The 25,765-nt window shown below is 35.1% G+C and overlaps 1 protein-coding gene across 1 annotated transcript in view; it reads left to right on the top strand.

Moving 5' to 3' along the window:
• The window catches only part of Rsrc1 (arginine and serine rich coiled-coil 1), a 371,119-nt gene that overhangs the window by 97,236 nt on the left and 248,118 nt on the right, over positions 1–25,765 (top strand). The window contains exon 4 of the mRNA XM_076867056.2: positions 10,130–10,303. Within this exon, the coding sequence (XP_076723171.1) occupies positions 10,130–10,303 (174 nt within the window). The remainder of the gene's footprint in view (positions 1–10,129; positions 10,304–25,765) is intronic.

Raw genomic sequence — 25,765 nt, forward strand, 5'->3', positions numbered from 1 at the left:
CCTGTGAGCCTGGGTTCCGCACAGGCCAATGTGGGTGGTTCTGGGCCCTGGGCTTGACCTCCCACCGGTTGTGAAATTTTTAAGTTCCTATATATTCTGGATATTAATCCTGTTAAATGGTAAATGGTTGTTTCCTCACCCTGTTGACTGTTTCCTTTTCCATGTAGAAGATTTTTAGTTTGATTTAATCCCATTTTCTGTTTTTTTTTTCCTTTTATTTCCTATACTTTTGGGGTCATATCCAGAAAATCATTACGTATACTAGTGTCTTAAAGTGTTTTGCTATTTTCTTCTAGTAATTTTAGTATTTCATGTCTTAGGTTTGGATCTGTGATCCATTTTGAGTTGAACTTTGTTTAGAATGAGAGATAAGCTTCATGCTTCAGTCTTCTGCATCTGTAAGTCTGGTTTTCCTTCCACCATTTATTGAAAAGACTGTCCTCTACAATTAATATTTTTTGTACTTTTGTCGAGAACCAACTGGTTACATAGATATCTGTGTTTAATTCTGGGAACTCTGTTGTGTTCTATTGGTATGTATGTCTGTTTTTATACCAATACCATGGTGTTTTGCTTATTGTGACTCTGCAGTACCTCTTAGAACCAGGTATTATGATGTCTCTAGCTTTGTTCTTTTTGTTTAGAATTACTTTAACTACCAGGGTTTTTTTGTGCTTTTATATAGATTTTAGGATTGTATTTTCTAGCTCTATTGATATTTTAATGGTGATTGTATTGAATCTGTAAATCCCTTTGGGAAATCTGGACATTTTAATAGTATTAATTCTTTCAGTCCTTGAAAATGGAAGGTCTCTTTCTTTTGTGTATATGTGTCTTCCATTTCTTTCATTTTCCTTAGTTAAATTTAGTCCTAAGTTTGTCTTATTTAGAAGTTACTGTGAATGGGATTGCTTTCTTGATTTCCTGCTCAGCAGTCTCATTACTGGTATATTAAAATGCCATTGAGTTTTGTACACTGTAACAGTATTGAATTAATCCATTAGTTATTATGAGTCTTTTAGTGCAGTCTTTAGGGTTTTCTGTAGACTGGATCACATCATCTGCAACAGAGAGAATTGACTTAACGCCTTACTGTTTGTGGGCCTTTCATTTCCTTCTCTTTCCTAATCGCTTTGGCCAAGACCCCAATACTCAATTGAATAAGCACAGTGAGAGGATGTCCTTGCCTTGTTTCATATATCAAAGGAAGTGCCTTCAACCTTTCCCCATTTGGATGATTTTGGCTGTGGATTTGTCAGTCTGGGTATAATCTGTTCAGAGTTAGTGTCATGAAGTAATGTTGAATTTTATCAGATGCTCTTTCTATATCTCTTGAGATGATGATGTGATTTTTATTCTTCATTCTGTTGGTATGATGTTTTACATTATGATGTGCTTATGTTGAACCATCCTTTGCATACCTGGGATAAATCCAACTTGAAGAATGATCTTTAGGATGTTCTGTTGGACTTGATTTGCTAATAATGTTTTGAAACTTGTGTGTTTCAGTTTGTTAGAGATATTGGTGTACAGTTTTGTTTTCTGTGTCCTTGTCTGGTTTAGGCATCAGGGCAATGCTGGCCTTGCAGAGGGAGTTTGGAAGGCTCTTCTCCCTTTACAGGCCTGACACTGTCTTTGTAGGCAGGCAAAGATACTATTGACTCCATATGTTGGTACTCATCATTGCTCTGTTGAGGTGTTGTGTCTTCAATTTCAATAGTTTTTTTGTGTCTAGAAATTTATCCATTTCTTCCAGCTTTTCCAATTTGTGTGGTATCAGTTGTAATGTCTCCTTTTTCATGTTATTTATTTTGGTCTTCTCCTTTTTTCCCCTTAATCTTGCTCAAAGTCTAACTTAAACCCAACTCTTTGTTTCGTTGTTTTTTTTGTATTGTACTTTTATTTTCTATTTTATTTCTGTTCTGATCTTTGTTATTTCTTTTCTTTCTTAAACACACAGACTTATTTCGTGTGTGTTTTGTTTTTGTTTTCCTTGGTTATTGTTTTACATCGTTAGGTTATTTGAAATCTTTCTAGTTTTTGGTGTAGATATTTATTGTTTTATACTTCCTTCTGTAGCCCATTTGGTATGTTATGTTTATGAAATATGTTTCATGAAATTTTAAAATTTCCATTGTGATTTTGTTTTCATTGAAATCATGCTTTATTCAGTATTATGTTGCTAAGACTCCATGAATTTTTATAATTTCTGATGTTTTATTTTGTTGTTGTTGTCAATTTCTAGTTTTATTCCATTGTGGCCAGATATGATTAAAAAAATGATTGAGATTTGTTTTGTGACCCAATATATTGTTTATTTTGGAGAATATTCAGTGTGCCAATAAAAAGATTATATTCTGCACTGTTGTTTGAAATGATTCTTAAGTATCTGGTAAATTCAGTTGATCCATAGTCTAGTTTAACTGGTACTTTTTTTAATATTAAATTTCTGTTTGGATGATGTGTTCTGTGATGAAAGTGTGATGAACAAACAGACTGTTATTGTACCTGATCTTATCTTTCCCATTAGATCTAATCATGTCTGTAGATCTAATCATGTCTATTCTATAAATTGACACCTCTGACATAGGGGCATATATACCTTTTCAACTCTTATATCTTCTTGTTTGATTGACCCTTGATCATCATGTAATGACTGTTTTTATCTCTTTGCCAACCTTATCTTACTCTGAATTTCTGCAGCTGATGTCCAGAATGTCAGTAATCAAATTAAGGTAGTATACTGTATATCTGAATACATATAATGCATATACAGCAGGTGAGGACACAAAAGACTTGCCATGTTATATTGTTATTCTTTGTTTTAATGAGGAAAATTTAAGTTTTGATGGATTATTGTTCAATAATTTCAGGAATAATCCACTTAATTTTAGTGTACCCACATGTAATAGTAGATTTAATCACAATAAATCAGATAGTATCTGTAGGGACAGTATGTTATGATTATAAAATTTTAATATGGAAAGATAGTTATGTCCAAATTAAAAAAAATTGTCAAAGAATCTTGGAGAGAAAATGGTGATAAATTTAATTTCACTAGTAACAGGAATTACTGTTATTTCTTATGAAAACATGTTTTTGGGTTGATGATGCAGACTTAGTCTGTGTTCACTAGGGGAACCCATTAGAGGGGAGGTAGGACAGGTACTTCTGCTGCTCACCTGCAAGTGCTTCTCTGAAACTTACTGTGAATGTGCATCAGGACTCCTTACTGTCTTTGGCTCCTTTTGCTACCTCCTTTATTCTTGGTGATTTGCTCTTTCCTTTTTCTTTTTGTTTCGTTGGTCTAGCTGAAGATTTGTTAATTTCGTTGATATTCTCATCCTACCAGTTTCTGCTTCTGTTAGCTTTTTCTATCTGTTTCACCCCTTCTTGCTCTTTTCTTTTAATGTTTTCTTCCTTTCACCTACTTACTTTGCTCTTTTTTTTTAATAACTTCAGAATGAAAAACACAAGGTAATTTATTTTGTGCCTTTATTCTTTTGATCCCCAGACATTTAAAGCTATTAATTTGCCTTCAAAGATTGTGTTTGCTGTAGTTCATGCTTACAAATCATGTTGTATTTTCCTTGTCATTCAGTTTAAAATATTTTCTAGTTTCTTTTGTGATTTCTTTTTTACCCAGGAATTAATCAAAAGTATATTATTTAATTTCTGTGTATCTATAGAGATTTTTTATATGTCTAGTTATTTAATTTCTTATATTGATTCTGTTGTTGTCATATAAACATATTGTGTATCATTTCTAGCTATGAATTGACCCTTTGATCATCATGAAATATCTATTTTTATTTTGGGTAATATTCTCAGTTTCTGAAGTTTAGTTCATATGGTATTAATATCTACTTCCTCTCCGTAGGTTTATTGTTTGCATGATATTCTTTTAGCATTTACTTTCATCTTCTGTGTTTGAATATTTAGAGTACATATTTAGTAGATAGCATATAGTTATGAATGTCTTTTAAATCCATGTAACAAGCTCTGCCTTTTAATTAGAGTATGTAGTTCATTATATTTTAAGTTTTTATTGATATTATAAGATTTAAGTCTATCATTTTGTTATGCACTTTGTCTCCTGTTTTATTTTTTTTCTCTATACTTCCTTTTCGGTTAATTACTATTTTTAAGAATCCCTTTATAGTTTATCATCAGCACTTCAGCTTTACTTCTTCATTCATCCTAAAGATCCAAATTTCCATCTGTTTTTTCTTATCAACCTGCAGCAATTTCTTTAGTGTTTATTGTAAAGCAGTGCCACTGTGGATATTTATTTTTCACTCTTTCTTTATCTTAAAAATGTTCTTGTTTGGAAATATAGTACTACATTGAAGATACAGAATGTTACCTTGTTCTCCTTTACTTCTTTTTTTAAACAAATAGAGAAATTAATTTTAATATATTTTCATTTAACCCAATGGATTACCAACACAATTTGCGAAGAAAATAATTGTTAGTAAGAATATTTTATGTTCACTTTCTTTGTTCTTGTAGTTCTTTGGAATCTAATGTCTATTTAACACATAGCACACCTCAATTCAGACTAGACATATTTCAAATACTAAGTAGTCTCATGGAACCAATGGCTGCCATATTGGCTCCTTTCTCCATCTTTCACCTTTTGGTGAGACATATGCTATAGGCTGCATGATAAGTCCCTTTGTTATGTGGTTTCTTGTTGAGTTCCGTCAGAAAGGGGAACAAAAGAGATGAACTTAATATATACAAGAGTAGAGCGAAGTGCTTTATTCCTCCCTATAAGACTCTATTAGACTGTGAGTTGGTTTCTACATGCTTTTGGTGAGAATAACTTCAATTAGGTCACCTTCTCCTACAAGTTTTTTGTAATGGCTCTTTCTTGTTTTACCTCTTACTCTCCAAGTTTACAGAAGGAAAGGTGCTTCACAAAATTTGTTAGTTTCCCTCAACCTTGCCCTTACCTTTATGAATACCTTATTAAATAATTTTTACTCTGATTGATCTTTTTCATCCTTGAATCTTTCAATAATGGATTTTTAATTATAAGAGAGTAAAATATACCTCATCTCATATCACAGGCAATGTATACCGGATTAATTATATATTAAAATGTAATGTATACTATGTTAAAACTTTTAAAGAAAATATTTGTGTAACTTTGTGAAGAGAAATGGAAAACAAAACAAAAAATACAAAATAAACAAAAACCTGAAAAACGATGATATTGTAGTTAAAAGTTAAACAAGATGTTGTTCTTGTTTTCAAATCCTCCCCTGCCCCCACCCAGTTAGGTATCAAACACATAGCCTTTCAAGGACTAAAAGGGCTACCCTGTAGCTGCATATACACCCCCCTCCTTTATTTTCTTGAGGGGCGTTTTTCCTGGATATGAAAGCTGGTTTGACTTATTTTTCCTCTTTCACTCTTAGTCACGTTTAGCCCTACTGTGACCAAAATATCTGACACAAACATTAAAGGAGGAAAGGTTTATTTGGGCTCAAGTTTATAGAAGTTTCAGTCCACATTGGTGGTCTCCACTGCTTTCTGCCTGAGATGAGGCAGAGCATCATGGGAAGGGTGTGGTGAAAGAGAGCTGATCAGCTTAAGACAGCCTGGAAGCTAGAAAGGAGGGAGGGAGAGAAAGAAAGAAAAAGACAAAAAGGGTCCAGGGACAAGATATAGTTCCCAATTGATCTACTTCCTCCAATCATGTTCCATCTATCTGTAGTTTCCACCTCCTCACAGTAGTCCATTCAGATTACTCATCAAGTGGATTAATGCATTGATGTGATTAGAACCCTCATGATCCATTCACCTCCCAAAAGCCCCACCTCTGGACACAGCTGCATTGGGGAACAAGCCTTGAACACAGGAGCTTCTAGGGGATGCTCCAGATCTGCACTATAACATTGACCATTTTAAGAACCTCACTGCAATTCTGATACCTATTGTTTAGGCATGTCCTTGCTCCCTTATAGTAATGTGTTTTTTTCTCTGATATTTTCAAGAGTTTCATTCACCTTTAGCTTAGTCTTCATCAGTTTTCCTATTCATGATCTTCATGTTTTTTTTTTACTTGGAGTTTTTTAAGTTTCTGGAATCTCTGAATTGTTTCCTTACTAAATTTGTAAATGTTTGACCACCAGTTAAATAGTGTTCTGATCATTATCTCTCCCTTCCCCTGCCTCAAACATTCCCCACCTCCCCATCATTACTGGGTCTGAACCCAGGGACACTCCATCTCTGAGCCACATCTCTAGTCCTTTTTATTTTTTGTTTTGAGACAGGCTCTTACTAAGTTTCCAAGGCTGGCCATGAACTCAAGATCTTCTTGCCTCAGAGCTTCTGGGATTACAGGTGTTCGCCACCATATCACCTTCATTCTCTGTCTTCTGTATTTCTGTATGTAAATAAACATGTTAGATTCTTGGACCTTTTCACACAGATCTCTGAAGGTCTTTCTTTTTTTCATCAGTAATCTTTTTTCCTTCTTATTCTTCCAATTGGATAATTCTGTTTGATTTAATTTCAGGTACACAGATTCTTTCCTCTGTTTTGATCAATTTGTATTTCATCATATTCAGCATAATTTTAATTTCAGAAATTACATTCTTCAATTATAGAATTTCTATTTTTTCCTTTTTTCTTTTTCTCCCCTGAGATTGCTTAACTTTAAATTCATTCCAAGCATAGTTATACTATACTTACAAGCATAGTATACTTTACTACTTTAAATTTTTTTCTGTTAATTATAATATCTGATTCATTTTTGAGTTAGCCTACATGTACTACCTTTTTTTTTTTTTTTAAATTAGAATGGAGCACATTTTTACCTGTTTTTTTTTAATGTCTAGTAATTTTGGATTTTATTCTCGACATGGCAGACATCATGCTGTGAATGTTGTGTTATATTCTTCTGAATACTATCTTTTTAAATTTTTTTGTTATAATAGGAAATTAGCTGGAAAATTAACTTTGAAATTAAAATTTCAAAGTTTGTCTGTGGGGACAGCTGAAATTTTGGTTCAGCATTTTATTCTTAAGTTATTTGGAGTCTGATCTTCATATGCTGATTCAGGAGTCAGCTGGAGATATAGATGGAGTCTGTATAGAGAATTTTTGGGTCCCTCCTTTGGCTTTTTTTTAAAAGAGGGTTTCTCTCTCATTTACCTGTTGCCATGCTTGCTCAAGTTAGTCTTCCTATTTTGGGGGGACCAGGAAGCCAGCAGTTTTCTGATCCATTTGGCGTTTTCATCAGGGTACAGACTTAAGCTTCCCTTCTGAGTCAAAGCTGATAATGTTGGCTACTTCCTCACTGTTGTTTCATTTCTCCACGTATTGGCCCCTGCAAAATATCCCTGCTCTCTTGGTCATTCTCCAGTGCCTTTGTGGGTTTTGTCTGTCTTTTTTGTTGTTCTTGTTCTAATTAGTTATACATAACAGTAGAAGGTATTTTGACACGTCATACATGAATGGAATATAATTTCTTATTCTTCTGGTTGTACATGATATAGAATCACACTAGTCATGTAATCATATATATAATATACATATAATATCCGATTACGCTCCTACCTCCATGCTCTCCTTCCCTTCACTCTCCTCTGCCTAACCTAAAGTACCTCTTTTTTTCCCTAGGTGCTCCCCGCCCCTGCTCCCTCCATATCAGAAAAAACATGTGGCCTTTGGCTTGTTTCACTTAGCATGATAATCTCAAGCTCCATCCATTTAACTGCAAATGCCATAATTTTATTCTTTATGGCTGAATAATATTCCATTGTGTATATATATACACCACATTTTCTTTATCCATTCATCTGTTGAAGGACAACTAGTTTCTATAGTTTAGCTATTGTGAAATGTACTGCTACAAACACATTTATGGTTATGTCACTGTAGTATGTTGTTTTTTTTTTTTTTATATAGCTATAGATAGACACACTACCTTTATTTTATTTACTTATTTTTATGTGGTGCTGAGGGTTGAACCCAGGGCCTCGCATGTGCTAGGCAAGTGCTCTACTGCTGAGCCACAACCTCAGCCCCTGTAGTATGTTGATTTTTTAAGTCCTTTGGGTAAGATTGAGGAGTGGGATAGCTGGGTCAAATGGTGGTTCCATTCTGAGTTTTCTGAGCAATCTCCATGCTGCTTTCCAGAGTAGTTATACCAATTTGCAGTCCCACCAGCAATGAATGAGTGTACCTTTTCCCCTACATCCTCACCAACATTTATTGTTGCTTGAATTCTTCATAATTGCATTCTGACTTGAGTGAGATGAAATCTTAAAGTAGTTTTGATTTGTATTTCTCTAATTGCTGGAGATATTGAACATTGTTTCACATTTGTCGATTGATTGTAACTCTTCTGTGTAATGTCTGTTCAGTTCCTTAGCCCATTTATTGATTGGATTAATATTTTTTTTTAATGAATTGAATTTTTTTTAGAGAGAGAGAGAGAGAATTTTAATATTTATTTTTTAGTTTTCAGCGGACACAACATCTTTATTTGTATGTGGTGCTGATGATCGAACCCGGGCCGCACGCTTGCCAGGCGAGCGTGCTACTGCTTGAGCCACATCCCCAGCCCCTGGATTATTATTTTTTGGTGTATGTATGTATGTATGTATGTTGAGGTTTTTTTTAAGTTCTTTATATATGTTGGGGATTAATACTCTGAGGTACATGTGGTAAAGATTTGCTCCCGTTTTGTGGGCTCTCTCTTCACGTTATTGATTGTTTCCTTTGCTGAGAAAAAGCTTTTTAGTTTGAATCCGTCCCGTTTATTGATTCTTGATTTTACTTCTTGCACTTTAGGAGTCTCTTTAAGGAAATCAGTTCCTAAGCTGTCATGGTGAAGATTTGGGTATATTTTTATGTAGCATTGCCAGTCTAGGATAGGCTTTCTCATCTGTACCTTAATGAGGACCTGAAATTGTTACTTTTTAATGCATAATGTATCCTGCCAACACTGTCATTCATTTCTATGAAGAATAGGTGGATTAGAGTAAATGAACAGTCTTATTGAAACAAATGAAACAAGGTTAAATAAACAAAGAAGCAGAGATTGTAGGACTTGGTCTTTTGCATTATCTGAGTAGGTGTAAATAATCAAGACATGATTTGAACCTTGAAGACTTGGACTTGTTGCCAGGAGTGGTGGTGCTGTGGTCCTAGCTACTGAGCAGGCTGGGGCAGGAGGGTCACTTTAGCTCAGAAGTTCAAGACTAGCCCTGGCAGCATAAGGTGACTCCATTGCAAAACAACAGCAAAAACCAAACAAAAAGTTTTTCACTTGGGAATACTATCTCACTGAACCTTAAGATCCTGCAGAGTTGACAACATGTATTTCCTTATGTGTCATTTTTAATGAGATAAATCAATGGATTTTAATGTTAACAACAAAAGAAAACAACAATGATGAGATATCACATTCTTCTTTGCAGTTAACCTTTAAGAAACTATTTTGGGCTGTTCAGGTGGTGCAGCCTGTGATCTCAACCACTGGGGAGGCTAAGGCATGAGGATTGCATATTTAAGGCCAGCCTAGGCAACTTAGCAAGACTCTGTCTCAAAATAAAGAATAGAAAGGACTGAGGATGGAGCTCAGTGTGAAGAACTCCTAGATTCTATCGCCAGTGTCCAAAAAAGGAAAAATATAAAAGAAAATTATTCATAATAGGCATTCTCTTCAGTGAATAATATTTACAAAGTTATCACAAGGTAAGCACTTTAGTAATTAGCAAAGTTTAGGGTCCACATAATTAAGTCTAATAATGTTACAGAATAAATGGCAGATAGTATCCATTCAGTAAGGCAAGTGCAGAAGGCAGAAAGTTGGGGGGTGATAATGGGAAGAGGATGAGGGAAACAGTCCTCTCACCTTAGAGCAAGGTGAAGGACCAGTAGACAATGGAATGAACATGTGAAAGTGTTGGTACCCTATTGAATATGATAAACTATCATCCCTTGGTTGTCATTTTTACCTGAAAGCACCTACTCATAACATGTCATCTTCAGTTGCTTGCTTCACAGTTATTTAAGACTAAATATTTCTTGAAATAATTTGAAAATAATCTGCTTATTAAAATACTGAATGTGCACTAAATTTCTTTAATAAAATGTTCTTGCTCAGGTCCAGGTCAAGACCTCGACCACGTTCCCACAGTCGTAGCAGTGAGAGGTCCAGTCACAGAAGAACCCGCAGCCGTTCCAGGGATCGAGAGAGACGGAAAGGCAGAGAAAAAGAGAAGCGGGAGAAGGAGAAGGATAAGGGCAAGGACAAAGAGCCACACAGCAGCAAACGTGGGTAAGTGGGAGTGAATCCCATGTAGAGAGGGCTCAGTGGTGCTGGGCAGCACACAGGCTGAGTCTTCCTGTTCTAGCTTTTTCCTCTTTCCACCCTTGTGCTTGATTACTGTCAGAGAAGAAGAAGACAATGACAGAGGATCTGCAGAGAAGGAAGAAGGGATAGGAAAATTTAGCTCACGTTTTTGTGGCATGCGTCTGTTTTCATTTAATAACAGTACATCTGAGAAGCAGACAACAAATAACAGTATCAAAACTTAATATGTAAAGAAAAATTTGCATAATTCTTTAGGAAGATTCCACATCCTGTTCCTTTATCATGAATATGTATTTAAAATTTGAAGACAACTTAGTAATTAAAGATATCTAATAACTTACAGGAAAGGTGTTAGGGGAAAGAATAAAGGTGAAACAGTGAGGGAATCATGTGGTTTAATTTTTATTGTAGAGTGGGGTTCTGGGCAATATTAGGGTGCAGGCGTGTAGATGTGTATTAGATCATTAAAACAGTGATACTGGTTCAGTCCATTTGGAGGCTGAATTCTACTCATTACAGCTTGTCAAATTAGCAAATGTTAAAATGAAACTGAAGTGTTATCAGCTTAAGTTTACAGTTTTCTGTTTGTTTTATTCAAAATTGGCTTTGGGGTCTTTCAGTCTATGAAGTAGGACATTTTGGAATTTATCTCCCTTCATCAGTCTTTCAACATCTTACGTGAATGAGTTTCCCTTAGTGGTTCAGTGTAAAAGTGCTTCTCTTCATCTGTTTTCATGGTTAATTAAGCCAGGATCTGGGATATAGTTTCCTGAGATCTTAATTCTGTGAAGAATTATTAAGTTTATGAAAGTACTGGATGTGAAGCTTTTCCTTCACCCTGGTTTCACAGTCGTCTGTGTGTACGTGTGTTTCCACATTTACAGTGACATTATAGAGTGCTGGCTTTTCAGTATTCTTTGAAACATTTAGAGTGGAAGTTTGAAAGAGGAGAACATTATTATGTGATTCTGTCTTTTCACAACCATGAATGCACATTGAGGAGTTGTAATCTTACCAGAATTCTGAGTTCTGTACTAGTTTTAAAGGTTTATAGGCATGTTATAATTATACATAATATTGTGTTTTATTGTGACATATTCATACATGCACATAACATAACATTTCATTCCCCACTTCCTCCCGTGACCCTCTTCCTTTTCTCCCCCTGATTCTCTTCCTGCACTCTATTGGTCTCTATTTTCATGAGGTCTGCCTCCCCTCAAACCATCCCACCCCCATTTTTTCCTCTCTAGCATTCACATATGAAAGAAAACATCTCACTGTTGTCTTTCTGTGTATGTCTTATTTCACTTACAATTATGCTTTCCAGTCCTATCCATTTTCTTGAAAAATGACAATATTTCATTTTTTATGACTAAATCAACCTCCATCATAAATAGATATCACATTTTCTTTATTCATTCGTCTATTGATAGACCCCTTGGCTGTTGAGAATTGTGGTGTCAGAAATATGTGTACATGTGTATCTCAATAGTATGCTGTCCTTTTCCATTCTTTTGAGTACATACTGAGCAATCAGAGCTGGGTCATATGGAGGTTCCATGACAAGTCTTTTGAGAAACCTCCATACAGATTTCCTTTGTGGTTGGACTAATGTGGAGTCCTACCAATGTGTATGAGAATTCCTTTTTTTTTCTTACAGCTTCTCCAGCATTTATTGTTACAGTTTTAAGGATTATTTAATGTTATAGTAGAAGAGATAGGTGTTATATGTCTAGTTCTAAGGATTGAAAGCAGAGTTAGAGGTATTAGAACAGAGGTAGAGCCAAGAATCATATAGAAGAAGTCTCTTGGTAAACAGAGAAAGTTATCAGACTAATACATGTTAAGGGTGGTTGCAGAGAGAGTCTGATGCTGGAAAATATAGATTAAGAGGATGTCTAAAATCAAGGCTGGGAATAGCGGTACACGCCTGGAATCCCAGTGACTCAGGAAACTGAATCCTAGTGACTCAGGAGGCTGATGTAGGAGGATCGCAAGTTCGAGGCCAGCCTGGGCAACTCAGGGAGACCCTGTCTCAAAATAAAAAGAGCTGGGGATGTAGCTCAGTGGTACAGTACCCCTGGGTTTATTCCCCTGTGTGTGTGTGTGTGTGTGTGTGTGAGAATGTGTGTGGCAGGAGAGTCAATCAGGTACCTACCTTGCTGCTTCTTCAGATATTTCTTTTAGTTTAGCTTTTAGCTATTACATGGCTATAAGAAGTGAAACAGATTTTTACTGATCACTAAATTTTTGCTTCCCACTTTTATTAAGTTTTCCAGGGTAATACTTATGCAATGGCATAGACTTGATTGGGAGGATTTAAAAGGTAAGAGAAAACAGGGAGTGTGTAAGAAGCTGGTCAGATGATTTCCGGAATGGGGTTTTTTTTTTTTTTTTTTTTTCCTCGTTGTTTGTTTGTTCTGTGGTACTGGAGATTGAACCCATTGATCCATGTCCTGTGATCTGTTTATGTTTTATTTTGAGATAGGGTCTTGCTGAGTTGTTAAAGCTGGCCTTAGACTTGCTGTTCTACCTCAGCCTCCCAAGTCGCTGGGATTGTAGGTGTGTTAATCAGTAGTCTGGTAATAATTTGTTATTTTTAAAGTGTACATGTTTATTTCTTAAGCCTAATTCTAGAAGCCAGTCACAACTCATATTCTTGTATTATTCTGAGCAAAATCTGGTGTACATTAATAGGTAATAAATATTGGTTACCAAATTTATTTGTTCACTTTTAAAGTCAATGGTATATAAATGCTATTGTTTGTCAGGTGGTGTATTAAATATTAGGGACATAATGTTAGTGCTAGAACTACTTGGAGCTTTTATGCAAATGGGAAGACAAACATACATAGGAGAGAAGATATACAGGTAACTCTGGTGAAGTCAGATACATGTTTTGGTAGGGAAGGCAAAAAAAACTGTGGAAAACCTCATGTCAGTTAGGATTCTATAGTAGTAAATACTTTAGGCTTTGTGGGCTATATGGCCTCTGTTGGGGCTACTGCTGAACTTTACAATCATGGATAATACTAAACTAACAGGCTTTATTCTAGTAAAACAGTATTTATAGAAACGGGCAGCTGGCTGGGTTTGGCCCAAGAGTTGTCATTTGTTCATGTCTGGCTTGAAGCAGGGGTGCACTTACTGCTAATTAATAAGCAGTGTGGAGAGTAAGCCACAGGCCATTCTCAGCATGTTGGCTTTTACTGTCATCTTGACACAATTCTGATTGCAGATATCCCTGTGAATGTTAAGCTGCTTGGTTTGGACTAGGCCATGTGTCAATGAAGGACTCTCAGAAGTGATGTGTACATGCTGAAAGGAGGGAGGAATGCTCCATCATATGGAAAGACTGGACAAGCAAGCGAATATAGCATGTTTGGAGTTAGCTTTTCAGACAGTGGAAATTTAGTGACATTTCAAGTAGAGGAATGATGTAATCCAAGTCTACTTGGGGTATGAACAAAATGCTTGACTCATAGCAGAGGTTATAATGATAAGCATCTAACATTCTAAATGTATTTTCTCAGTATCGGGAATTTTGCTAAGCAATTGACACGAGTTATCTAAGTTAATAACTTCATGAAGTAGGTGCCCTTAATATCCTATTGTAGTAGAGGGTGCTGAGGCTTGTAATCACAGAGCTAACAAATGGCAGAGTCAGATTTTCAGCTCAAGTTGTCAGATAGCTGCACATTATCCTCAGTTCTCCTTGATTATTGACTTCGAGAATAAGAACCTGTCATTGGGAAGACTGGTTCTTCTTTTTTTTCCCTTTCTCTTCCTTTTTTACTTTGCCACCTCTTTCTTTTTTTTTCTTTTTTTCTTTTTTTTTTGAGACAGAGAGAGAGAGAGAGAGAGAGAGAGAGAGAGAGAGAGAGAGAGAGAGAGAATTTTTTTTTAATATTTATTTTTTAGTTTCCGGCGGACACAACATCTTTATTTGTATGTGGTGCTGAGGATTGAACCCAGCGCCGCGCACATGCCAGGCAAGCGCACTACTGCTTGAGCCACATCACCTCAGCATATTATCACTTTATTTGAATTATACTTAATTTTATTCACAATTTCTAGGTTTTCATTAACTTTTGTTTTAGTGATGGTTTCACCAACCATGTCCAGATGACTTTGAAACAGTGTATGGGTGGAGAGAGCAGATTCACAAACATTCTAATTAGGACTTATGTCCTGGTAGTGATTATTCAATCCTGTGACAAGCATTTTAGCTTGTGCTAAATGTCTAAGTACTTCTTCACACGTGAGAAAATTGCCTGTGCTTCGTTCAAGTCATTGTGAAAATGTCAATATTAAATATTTACTGATGGAATGTAAAAAATACATTTTAAAGTACAGAGAAAGGAGACTAAGTACAGTAATGATAAAACATCACAAGCAGCCAAATGCTTACCAGTCATTAAAAAAAATTATAAATTGGGAAAAATAAAAATGAGAGAAAGGAGAGTTTAAGCAGCAATGTGCTAAATACTGAGGAGGAACTTTTCATTAGACATTTAAGGTAAAAACACATAAAATTAGATAATTCTTGTTTTTCAGATAGTTAGTATAGTTCTGAAATTTTCTATAGCATTTGAAAAATTATAATTTGTCTTATAATGTCATACATTAATTGACTTATTAATTATTTTTTTGACTTGTTCATTAAGGACTATAGAACATCTTTTATAAACTTTGAAAAATTAATTGTTAATGGATATTTGAAGAGCCACCAGTGATATTCTGCTTTTTATTCTGAAATCATAATGTCATCCTTAAGATAGAATTTTGTATGTATTTTATTATTTTATTTTTATTTTTTTGCAATATTAGGGATTGAATCCAAGGGCCCTCTATCAATGAACTATACCCTCGGCCTTTTTTATTTTATTTTGAGACAGTGTCTGGCTAAATTGCCCAGGCTGGCCTTGAATTTCACTTGGAGTACAGGCTTATGCCACTGCACATGGCCAAATTTGTTTTTAAGCATGATTTAAATCACCAGTCAGGACAATTTGGTTTAAAGCAGCTGTTGTCTACTGCAGAGGTTTCAGTGTGTCCTCCAAAATCCACGTGTTAGAAACTTGACCCTCAAGAGGTGATCAGATCCTGAGGGCTTCACCTCACAAGTGGATTCATGCTTTTATGGCAGGAGTGGATTTCTTTAGAAAAGCCTAGCCCTCATCCTCTCTGCCTTTCTGCCACAAGGAGAGCCCTTGCCAGATGCCACCCCCTTGATCTCAAACTGCCCAGCCTTCAAAACTGTAAACTTCTCTTTATTATGTGATATTCTGTCACAGCAGCACAAAATAGGTGAAGATGCTCATTGGAGACCTTTCTCTTTAATTTGAGTAAGTTTAGAACTTTCAGGAATATAATTTAGCATTCTCCTTTATAACCTGCTACTATGAAAGACTTCTTAATTTCCTCATTAGCTTTTTAGTGGATGCACACTGTTCTCGGAAAAGTCCTATCAAGACTTCTGGAATATCTTGCTCAAACATTTATGTTTATTTATTCTTCCTTTTTTCCTTATATAACTTTCTGAAACTTTACACTTATTAAGAGAGCTAAGAATTTCCTTCTGGGTATACAGTTTATTCTTCTATGAAATGAGAATAATGATTCTTTGAAAGCTGTGTTACAAACAGTATTATTAAGAAGACTAGTACCATGTAGTAATCAGGCTTTATAGATATATGTTAGTTTTGGCCTTAACCTTGGGAGTATTCCAATGTCTTCATCTTAAAAGTTTCATGCAACAATTTCCCACTGATCAGGTTTTTTCTTCCTACCTAGAGTTTGGCAGAAGATGTTGGAAGTGATTTGCAAAAGCTGGACTCTGAGCTTTGACAGCAGTTCCATACTTATAAAGCCTGTCATGTTTTCCCTTACCTTTTATTTCCTTATGCAGCAGGAAGTCATTTATGCTAATTTACTGTATTTGCATATAGGTTATAGAGTTCTGTGGTGCTGAGCATACTTAGAACTCCTTTTAAGTGTCTGTTTGGATCAAAGCAGGGCTATGTGATAGCTGTTGTCTGACACCAAGCTGTGTGGTGTTGTTTTCATTAAACATTTATCACACTTCCAATGTGACAGCAGGCAACTTAGTGCCAGGATAACATGTTTTCATGAAAAATTTATTGAAAAAGACGAGTCTTTGTAAAGAGATCTTGTTGCCTTTCACCAGTGGCGAAGGGTAAATGTTTGGTTCGAAAGTAGTATACCTTGAACATGTGTGATTGCAACATGCAAAAGACTCTTCTACTGTCAGTTTTGTTAAGCAGGTAGACAAATACATCTTTCTATAAATGTGCACTGGATTTCTCCTTTTTATTATTCATTTATTTTGGCGGGGTACCGGGGATTGAATTCAGGGGCACTCGACCACTGAGCCACATCCCCAGTCCTGTTTTGTATTTTTTATTTAGAAGCAGGGAGAGTATTGCTGAGTTGCTTAGCACCTTGCTTTTGCTGAGGCTGACTTTAAATACACAATTCTGCTATCTCAGCCTTCCAAGCCGCTGGGATTACGCAAGTGCCCACTTGGATTCCTGCTTTTTAAATTAAAGTTTTTGCAATTTCCTTGTGAATTGAATAATTATCATAACAATGATGCATCATGTTGTTGGGTATTTTATATTATACTGACATTTGCCACCCAACTTCCATTTGTAGATTTCAGTATTGATCAGTAGGTATTAGTTTTGACTCACAGCAAAAGCCTGTAATTTTTTTTTTTTTTTCAAAAAATGAGGTCAAGTAAGGAAACTTAACATAACACAAAAGAATAGTTGGCATAAAATCAGTGGACAGGAGTTTCTTAAGTTCTTCCCCAGGTCACCACTTTTCTCAGATTACTTATATCAAAACATTTTAATCATCACAGTTTGTCAGTGGAATTGGACTTAATTCTGCCTGATGGAGTTTTTGTTTTAATTTTTTTTCAGTTGAAGATGGACACAATACCTTCTTTTTAAAAATTTATTCATGTGGTGCTGAGGATCGAACCCAGTGCCCAATGCATGTGAGGCAAGTGCTTTACCACTGCGCCACAATTGAGCTTTTTTTTTTTTAATAAATGTTTTTATTTCTATATGACAGCGGAATGCATTACAATTCTTATTACACACATAGAGCACAAACTTTTCATATTTCTGGTTGTATACGAAGTATATTCACACCATTTTGTGTCTTCACACGTGGACTTTGGATAATGATGTCCATCACATTCCACCATCATTTCTAACCCCAAGCCTTCTCTCTCCCCTTACCACCCCTCTGCCCTATCTAGAGTTCTGTTCCTCCCATGCTCCCCCTCCCTACCCAACTATGAAATAGCCTCCTTATATCAGAGAAAACATTTGTCATTCGGCTTTTTTGGGGATTGGCTAATGTCACTTAGCATTATCTTATCTAACTCCATCCATTTACCTGCAAATGCCATGATTTTATTCTCTTTTATTGCTGAGTAATATTCCATTGTGTATATATGCCACTTTTTTTTTAACCCATTCATCTACTGAAGAGCATCTAGGTTTGTTCCATAGTTTAGCTATTGTGAATTGTGCTGCTATAAACATTGATGTGGCTGTGTCCCTGTAGTATGCTGTTTTTAAGTCTTTTGGGTATAGACTGAGGACACCAAAAAAATAAATAACCCACTCAATAAATGGGCCAAGGAACTGAATAGAGACTTTTCAGAAGATGATATACAATCAATCAACAAATATATGAAAAAATGTTCACCATGGCTAGCAATTAGAGAAATGCAAATCGAAACTACTCAGCCACATCAATGTTTATAGCAGCACAATTCACAATAGCTAAACTGTGGAGCCAAATTAGATGTCCTTCAGTGGATGAATGGATAAAAAAAAATGTGGCATATATACACAATGGAATTTTACTCAGCATTAAAAAGAGAACAAAACCATGGCATTTGCAGGTAAATGGATGGCATTGAAGAAGATAATGCTAAGTGCAGTAAGCCAATACCAAAAAAATAAATACTGAATGTTTTCTCTAATATACGGAGGTTGACTCATAGTGTGATTGGGAGAGAGAGCATGGGAGGAATAGATGTTATCTAGATAGGGACAAGAGGTGGGAGGGAAAGGGAGAGGGCAGGGGATTAACAAGGATGGTGGAATGTGAGGACATCATTATACAAAGTACATGTATGAAGACTTGAATTGAGTGTCAACATACTTTATATACAAACAGAAATACAAAAAGTGTGATGTTTATGTCTATTAAGAATTGTAATGCAAAAAAAAAATAATAATGTTATCTTAGATTAGGTAGAGGGAAGTGAAAGGCAGGGGATGTGGCGATAAGAAAAATAGTAGAATGAAACAAACATTATTACTATATGTATGTATGTGACTGTATGACCAATGTGATTCTACAATATGTATACTCAGAAAAATGAGAAATTATATCCCATCTATGAATGATATATCAAAGTATACAAGTGCATTCTACTGTCATGTATTAACTAATTAAAACAAAACAACAACAACAAAAAACTACTCTTCATCTCACTCCAGTCAGAATGGCAGCTATTATGAATACAAACAACAATAAGTGTTGGTGAGGATGCGGTGAAAGGCACACTCATATACTGCTGGTGGGACTGCAAATTGGTGCAGCCAATATGGAAAGCAGTATGGAAGTTCCTTGGAAAGTTGGGATGGAACTACCATTTGACCCTTCTATCCCTCTCCTTGGTCTGATTGAACTTATAATAGCACGAATTATATTCTTTCTTTCTTCTGGTAGTTACCCAACTGTGAGAAGCCTTGGTTTGGGAGAAGGTACCTTTCTTTCCCATTTTAGTCTATAGGCAGCTAAGGCATTAGGGATGCATGAAAGAGTTAGCGAGAGGATGAAAGTACCTTGCACTGGACTTTTTAGTAAGTTTCATCATGTGGGCTCTATAAAATTTGGTGAGCTCTTTTGAAGTGGTATTGCAGAAATTATGTTGGCATTGACTAACAGTCAAGAGGAAAAGGAGAACAGTACTGAGTTATATAGTGGAAGGAACTTTGTGCACATGCAGGTCTATAGAAGCTTTTGAATTTTGATTCACTCAACTTTGGAGTTGTCAAAGGACAATTTGTTAAAGAGGCAAAACCAGGGCTCAAACAAATATACATGAGCATGTGTCAAAGGTAGTATTTAACTCATTACTTAATGAGGGAACCAATGAAATGTGTTAAGTAGCTCAAAGAATCTGAAAAGCAGACACATGTAGGCTATCAGGAATCTGAACATGAATTGCTTACCAGATTCAAAACTGATTTCTTTTATGGGGAAGGGAAGTCAGTTATACCTCTAATGGACAAAATTCATTTGCATATTTATGGAAAAGTATTATTTGTATTGCTGTCAATTTTCTGTAAATTTATAGGGTTTAAAATATCTCTGAGAAGGAAAGGTGACTTAGACAGGACACTCAGTAATTTGTTTTGATCATCTCAGATCTTTTAAAAATTTTCCTGAAAAGGCAAGTTATTTTCTTTGAACTTTAAATTTATTCTTCTAGATGGGGGTTAATGATAATTGAAAAGTATAAATGTTAGAAGCAATGTTTATAAGAAGGCTGATACTATATAGTAGGAACTCAGTGAATGGCTTTGTTATTAATAAAGCAAATGTGATTATTGGTTCTTGCAATTATCGGCCTCTCAGTTATTCCTTCTTCCCAACTTCCTCCTCACTTTTATGTTCCCTGATCCTGAAGTGCTCTTCCTTCTCCACCTCTTCTGCCAGTTCCTGTTCAGTTTTTTAGGTTAATTTTGGATTCTGCTTCTTTTATAAAGTATTTTCTGCTCCTCAAGAATGTGCTGAGTAGCTCTGCAGTTAACTCCCATATTATCTATGCCTAATCGGAATGGACTGTTGACACATTTTGTGATCATAAATTACCTTGTGCATCTTAGTTAACATTGTGTTTACTTGGGTCACAGTAAGTACTCAAAATTTTTGTAGAACAATAAATGTTTGTTTTAAAAGTTGTTTCTAGGTAATTAAATCTGGCTTTTAAACATTTTAAAATGATAAAATGGACTTTTTGATGTTAGGAAGATAACCATCTTTTTGTGTGTGCCTGGCTTAGTATATATGTACTTACATACACATGTACTACCTCCATCCAAATTTCCATGTTGCATTTAAAAAAATCCTACATAACTTTCATTTCCTTTCTGAATTTTATGTTACTAATCATGCTATTATTAATATTATGTGGTGTCAGTTGTTTTTAAAAACTGTTACTTCTAACATTCATATTTAAAAAAAAATTTTTAGTTGTAGTTGGACACAATAACTTTATTTTATTTTTACGTGGGGGTGAACCCAGTGCCTTACATGTGGGTTACATGTGCAAAGCAAGTAATCTTCCACTGAGCTACAACCCCAGCTCCCTAGGATTCATATTTTAAATTCTGAATTAAATTTCAGTTCTCATGGATTAGTCTTCATGCTTAGTCTTATTTATTTCAGGATTTCTACTCTTGATTCAGAACATGGTTTCAGGGCAGACTACCAGACTTAAATATACTTTTCCACATTGATCTCTAACTGAAGGCTTAGGTGTTTGCCTTCAGTTAGGTTTTGTATGGCTTTGTAAGCTCAAGGTTCTGTACTATTGTAGAGGAATGGAGAGGGAATAATTTGGAGTGTCAACCAAGTCTTTTCTTTATGAGTAAACAAGTACATCCCCTAAAAGCTAAGCTGCTGCTTATAATCACTCATTAGTTCTAACTTATGTCTTATTGTAAAGCACAAAAGCTATTCTTGAGTAGCCCAGATATGAATGATACTAAACCAAACAGAAGCAATCTGTTTAATATATTTTAAAACATTCTAGTTTATTCAGTTTTCACAGATTTTCTTCCCAGTCTAGTGATCATTGAAGTAGCATTTCCAAAATGGAACAGGTTGGAATAATACTTAACACATTAGGTAAATATTGGCCAGTAAGTAGAGAATCAGAAATTTCACTTTCTTTGGTTAAATAGAAAGACTGGAGTTAGATATCCACATGATGACCTATTTTTATATTCTAATGTGACATGATAGGAGAGTTCTTAAGAGGCTGAGTTAAGTGTTCTTGATATCCTGGTAAATTAAATGAAATAGCCAGATGATGAGAGTAACATTTATCTTTGGATAGATATAGTTTTGGGGTACACTTTCCCACTAAAACAGAAAGCTGTACCGCATTCCATTCATGTTAGTACTGTTAATATATCTTAGGTATAAAAGTATATAATAAAAGAAAATCTCCAGGTGGTTCATTGGGGTTAATGGTTTTCATTGCTAAGGCTGTGCTCCTTGGGTTCTGAGATTGCCTGTAGCTATAGGAAGAGAAGAAGCTCGGAGAATGGACATGGTGAGTATCAGCACGAAGCACTTTCTAAATGGCATTGCTTGTGTGATGCTCACTAACAGGTGGAGTTAGGGAAATAGCATGAATGCTGTTGTTCAGTTCATTTTGAACTTCTGTAAGATGGTTTGCAATGGCTGTCTTTGGCTCCTGTGGATATTGTAGCCCAAGATGGGACATCTGAAAGTAGATCATGAAAATCAATGTGTTTGTCATGTTGCAGACTTTGCCTCTTTAAAAACCAAACGAAACAAAACAAGATAGGGGAGGATATTCCTCATTAGAAAAACAGATGTGTGGAGGATATCAAATTTTGAAAAAGAATGTATATTTTGAATAAATCAGATGTGAAGTTATTTATATTGTAACTGCTTATAAATCAGGCACTCAACAATGATAAAAGATAGGAGTAATGAAAAAATATTTCCATCATTTAAAGCTGTTTAGGCAAAGGAAGTAGTGCTTTGGTGTAAATACACATACATACTGTGTCCTGACTTGGCAGAAAGGACTTGAGAGCCTTGAGGAATGTCTTGTAAGGGCACTGATCCTGTTTGTGAGGATCCCACATTCAGGACCTATTTAGCTCCTGAGCCCTACCTTCTAATAGCATGAAATTAGGGGTTAGGGTTTCAACATGTGAGTTTTGAGGGGGATATAAGTACTCAGTGCATAACAATAAGATTCACATTTTGTGTGTGTATGTGTGTGTGTGTTAGAAGTTGTATTTTTCCCCTAGGAATGTGTTAAAATTTTCAAATTTTTGACATAAAATTTTTCATAATGTCCTTTCTAGATTTTGAAAAATGTATTCATTTTCTATGGTGATAAACACTTTTTTGATCCTAATATCAATTTTGTATGTCTTTTTTTTTCTTAATTGGTCTTGCTAAGAATTTATCAGTTTTATAACTTTTTATAACTAATTGACCTTTGACTTGGTTGATTCTCTGTACTAAATATTGTCATTAATTTTTATTCATCTTAATTTTTACATTTTTTTACTTTTACATTGGTTTAATGTGTTGGGTTTTTTTCTACTATCTTGAAAAGGATGTTTAACTCATTTGTTTTCATTGTTTCTTTTCTAATATACTCATCTGAGATTATGATATTTTCCTATAATCATGGCTTCAGGTACATCTTTTTGATGGGCATGGTACTGGAGATTGAACACAGGTAATCAACCACTGAGCCACATCCCCAGCCCTATTTCATATTTTATTTAAAAAATTTTTTTGTTATATTTTTTATACCTTTATTTTATTTCTTTATATGTGGTGCTGAAGATTGAACCCAGTGCCTCACACATGCTAGGCAAGTGCTCTACTATTGAGCCATAGCCCCAGCCCCCTATTTTGTATTTTATTTAGAGACAGGGTATCACTGAGTTGCTTATACCTTGCTTTTGCTGATTCTGGGTTTGAACTTCAGTCCTCCTGCCTCAGTGTCCTGAGCTGCTGGGATCATCTCAAAAGCTTTTGATATACAGTATTTCCATTATTATTCAGTTGAAAATCTTTTGAATTTCATCACAATTCTCTTCAACTTATGGGTTATTTAGAAGGAAGTTCTCAATTTTAAAACATATGGGAATTTTCCAATTATCTTTGCTGTGTTTAATTTTTAGTTTGTTTTGCAGGGCTGGGAACCAGGGTTTCATGCAAGAGCTAGGAAATAACTCTATCATTGAGCCACACCCCTAACCTTATTTTTAAAGTTACCGTATAGTGAAATTGCCTTGTTTGTTGTTGCTGGAGAGTTCCAAGTATACATGTACATATCTAACAATCAATATAATCAAGATACAGAATAGTTCCATTATTCCTCAGAAATCCTGTGTGGTCCCCAGTGACCACTGTTCTATTTTTTATCACTACAGGTTATCTTTTAGAAAATGTCATATGAATGAAATTATATGGGTGTGTAACCTTTGAGAATGGCTTTCTTCTCTGAGCATAGTGTATTTGAGATTCATCCAAATTACTGCATGCTTAATAGCTTTTTTTTTTGCTCAACAATATTTTGTACATATACAGCATCATTTGTTCTTTCACTTGTTGTAGGACTTTTGGTGATTATGAAATAGAGCTGCTATAAATATTTTTGGACACTTTTCTGTGAATATATTTTGGTTTCTTAGGTAAATACCTTGGTGAGGGATTGATGTTTTGCTTTTAAAGAATTTTTTTTTTCTTTTTGTGGAATTTATGATGATGATAAGTGTATATTTATCATTATAAGAAATTGCTAAAATATTTTTAGGATAGTGGCTGTGCCATTTGCATTGTTACCGCTGAGTTTCTGTTGCTCTGCATCTTCCTCAGCAGTATTTTGGGTATTATTTATATTCTTTAGCCATTCTAATAGCTATATAATGGTATCTTATCATGGTTTTAATGTGGATTCCCTAACAACATTGAATATATTTTCCTGTGTTTATTTGTAATTTACATAACTTTTTAATTATTTTTCCCATTGTAACTATATTATTCTTTCTCACTATCAATTTTGGAGAATTCTTTGTATATTCTCAATATAAGTTCTTTGTTAAATATGTGATTTGAAAGTGTGAGGTCAAGCAACTTTTCAGGTATTTATTGGTCTTTCTTTTTTGTGAAGTATCTGTTCAAATAATTTGTTTTTTAGATTTTTTTTGCCTTATTATTCAGTTGTAAAAGTTTTTTATTTTTAAAAAAATGTTCTTTGTTCAATATATATGTTGTAATTTTTTTTAAGTATATGCCATGTGTTTTCATTTTCTTAATGCAGTCTTTTTCACAGCAAATTGTTTTTATTTTGTAAAAATCCAATTTATCAATTTTTGTCTTTTCTGGATCATGTTTTTGGTAGCATGTTTGACAGTTCTTTGCCTCAACTCCATGCCATGAAGATTGTCTTTTAAGTACTCTATAGTTTATATTTTACATTTTCATCTATGATCTATTTTGAGATTTTTAAAAATATAAAGTTTGAGGTTTAGGTCAAATATTGTTATTTCTTTATTGAATTGCCTTGTACCTTTGTCAAATATCAGTTGGTTATATCTGCTCTGGTCTCTCTCTGATGCTCTGTTCTGTTCCATTCATCATTTTTGTTTATCCCTTATCCAATACTAGCTTTTATTATTTACTGAGTCTTTTTTTTTAACTATTGGTTGTTCAAAACATTACAAAGCTCTTGACATAACATATTTCATACATTTGATTCAAGTGGGTTATGAACTCCCATTTTTACCCTGTATACAGATTGCAGAATTACATCGGTTACATATCCACGTTTTTACATATTGCCATACTAGTGACTGTTGTATTCTGCTACCTTTCCTATCCTCTACTATCGCCCCTCCCCTACCCTCCCATCTTCTCTCTCTACCCCATCTTCTGTAATTCATTTCTCTCCCTTGTTTTTTTCCCTTCCCCTCACATCCTCTTATATGTAATTTTGTATAACAATGAGAGTCTCCTTCCATTTCCATGCAATTTCCCTTTACTCTCCCTTTCCCTCCCACCTCTCATGCCTGTTTAATATTAATCTTTTTCTCATGCTCTTCCTCCCTGCTCTGTTCTTAGTTGCTCTCCTTATATCAAAGAAGACATTTGGCATTTGTTTTTTAGGGATTGGCTAACTTCACTTAGCATAATCTGCTCTAATGCCATCCATTTCCCTGCAAATTCCATGATTTTGTCCTTTTTTAGTGCTGAGTAATACTCCATTGTGTATAAATGCCCCATTTTTTTTTATTCATTCATCTATTGAAGGGTATCTAGGTTGGTTCCACAGTCTAGCTATTGTGAATTGTGCTGCTATGAACATTGATGTAGCAGTATCCCTATAGTACGCTTTTTTAAGGTCTTCAGGGAATAGTCCAAGAAGGGCAATAGCTGGGTTAAATGGTGGATCCATTCCCAGCTTTCCCAGGAATCTCCATACTGCTTTCCAAATTGGCCGCACCAATTTGCAGTCCCACCAGCAATGTACAAGTGTACCCTTTTCCCCACATCCTCGGCAGCACTTGTTGTTGTTTG

Source organism: Callospermophilus lateralis, chromosome 10, assembly GCF_048772815.1.
Source record: "Callospermophilus lateralis isolate mCalLat2 chromosome 10, mCalLat2.hap1, whole genome shotgun sequence".
NCBI classification, from domain to species: domain Eukaryota; kingdom Metazoa; phylum Chordata; class Mammalia; order Rodentia; family Sciuridae; genus Callospermophilus; species Callospermophilus lateralis.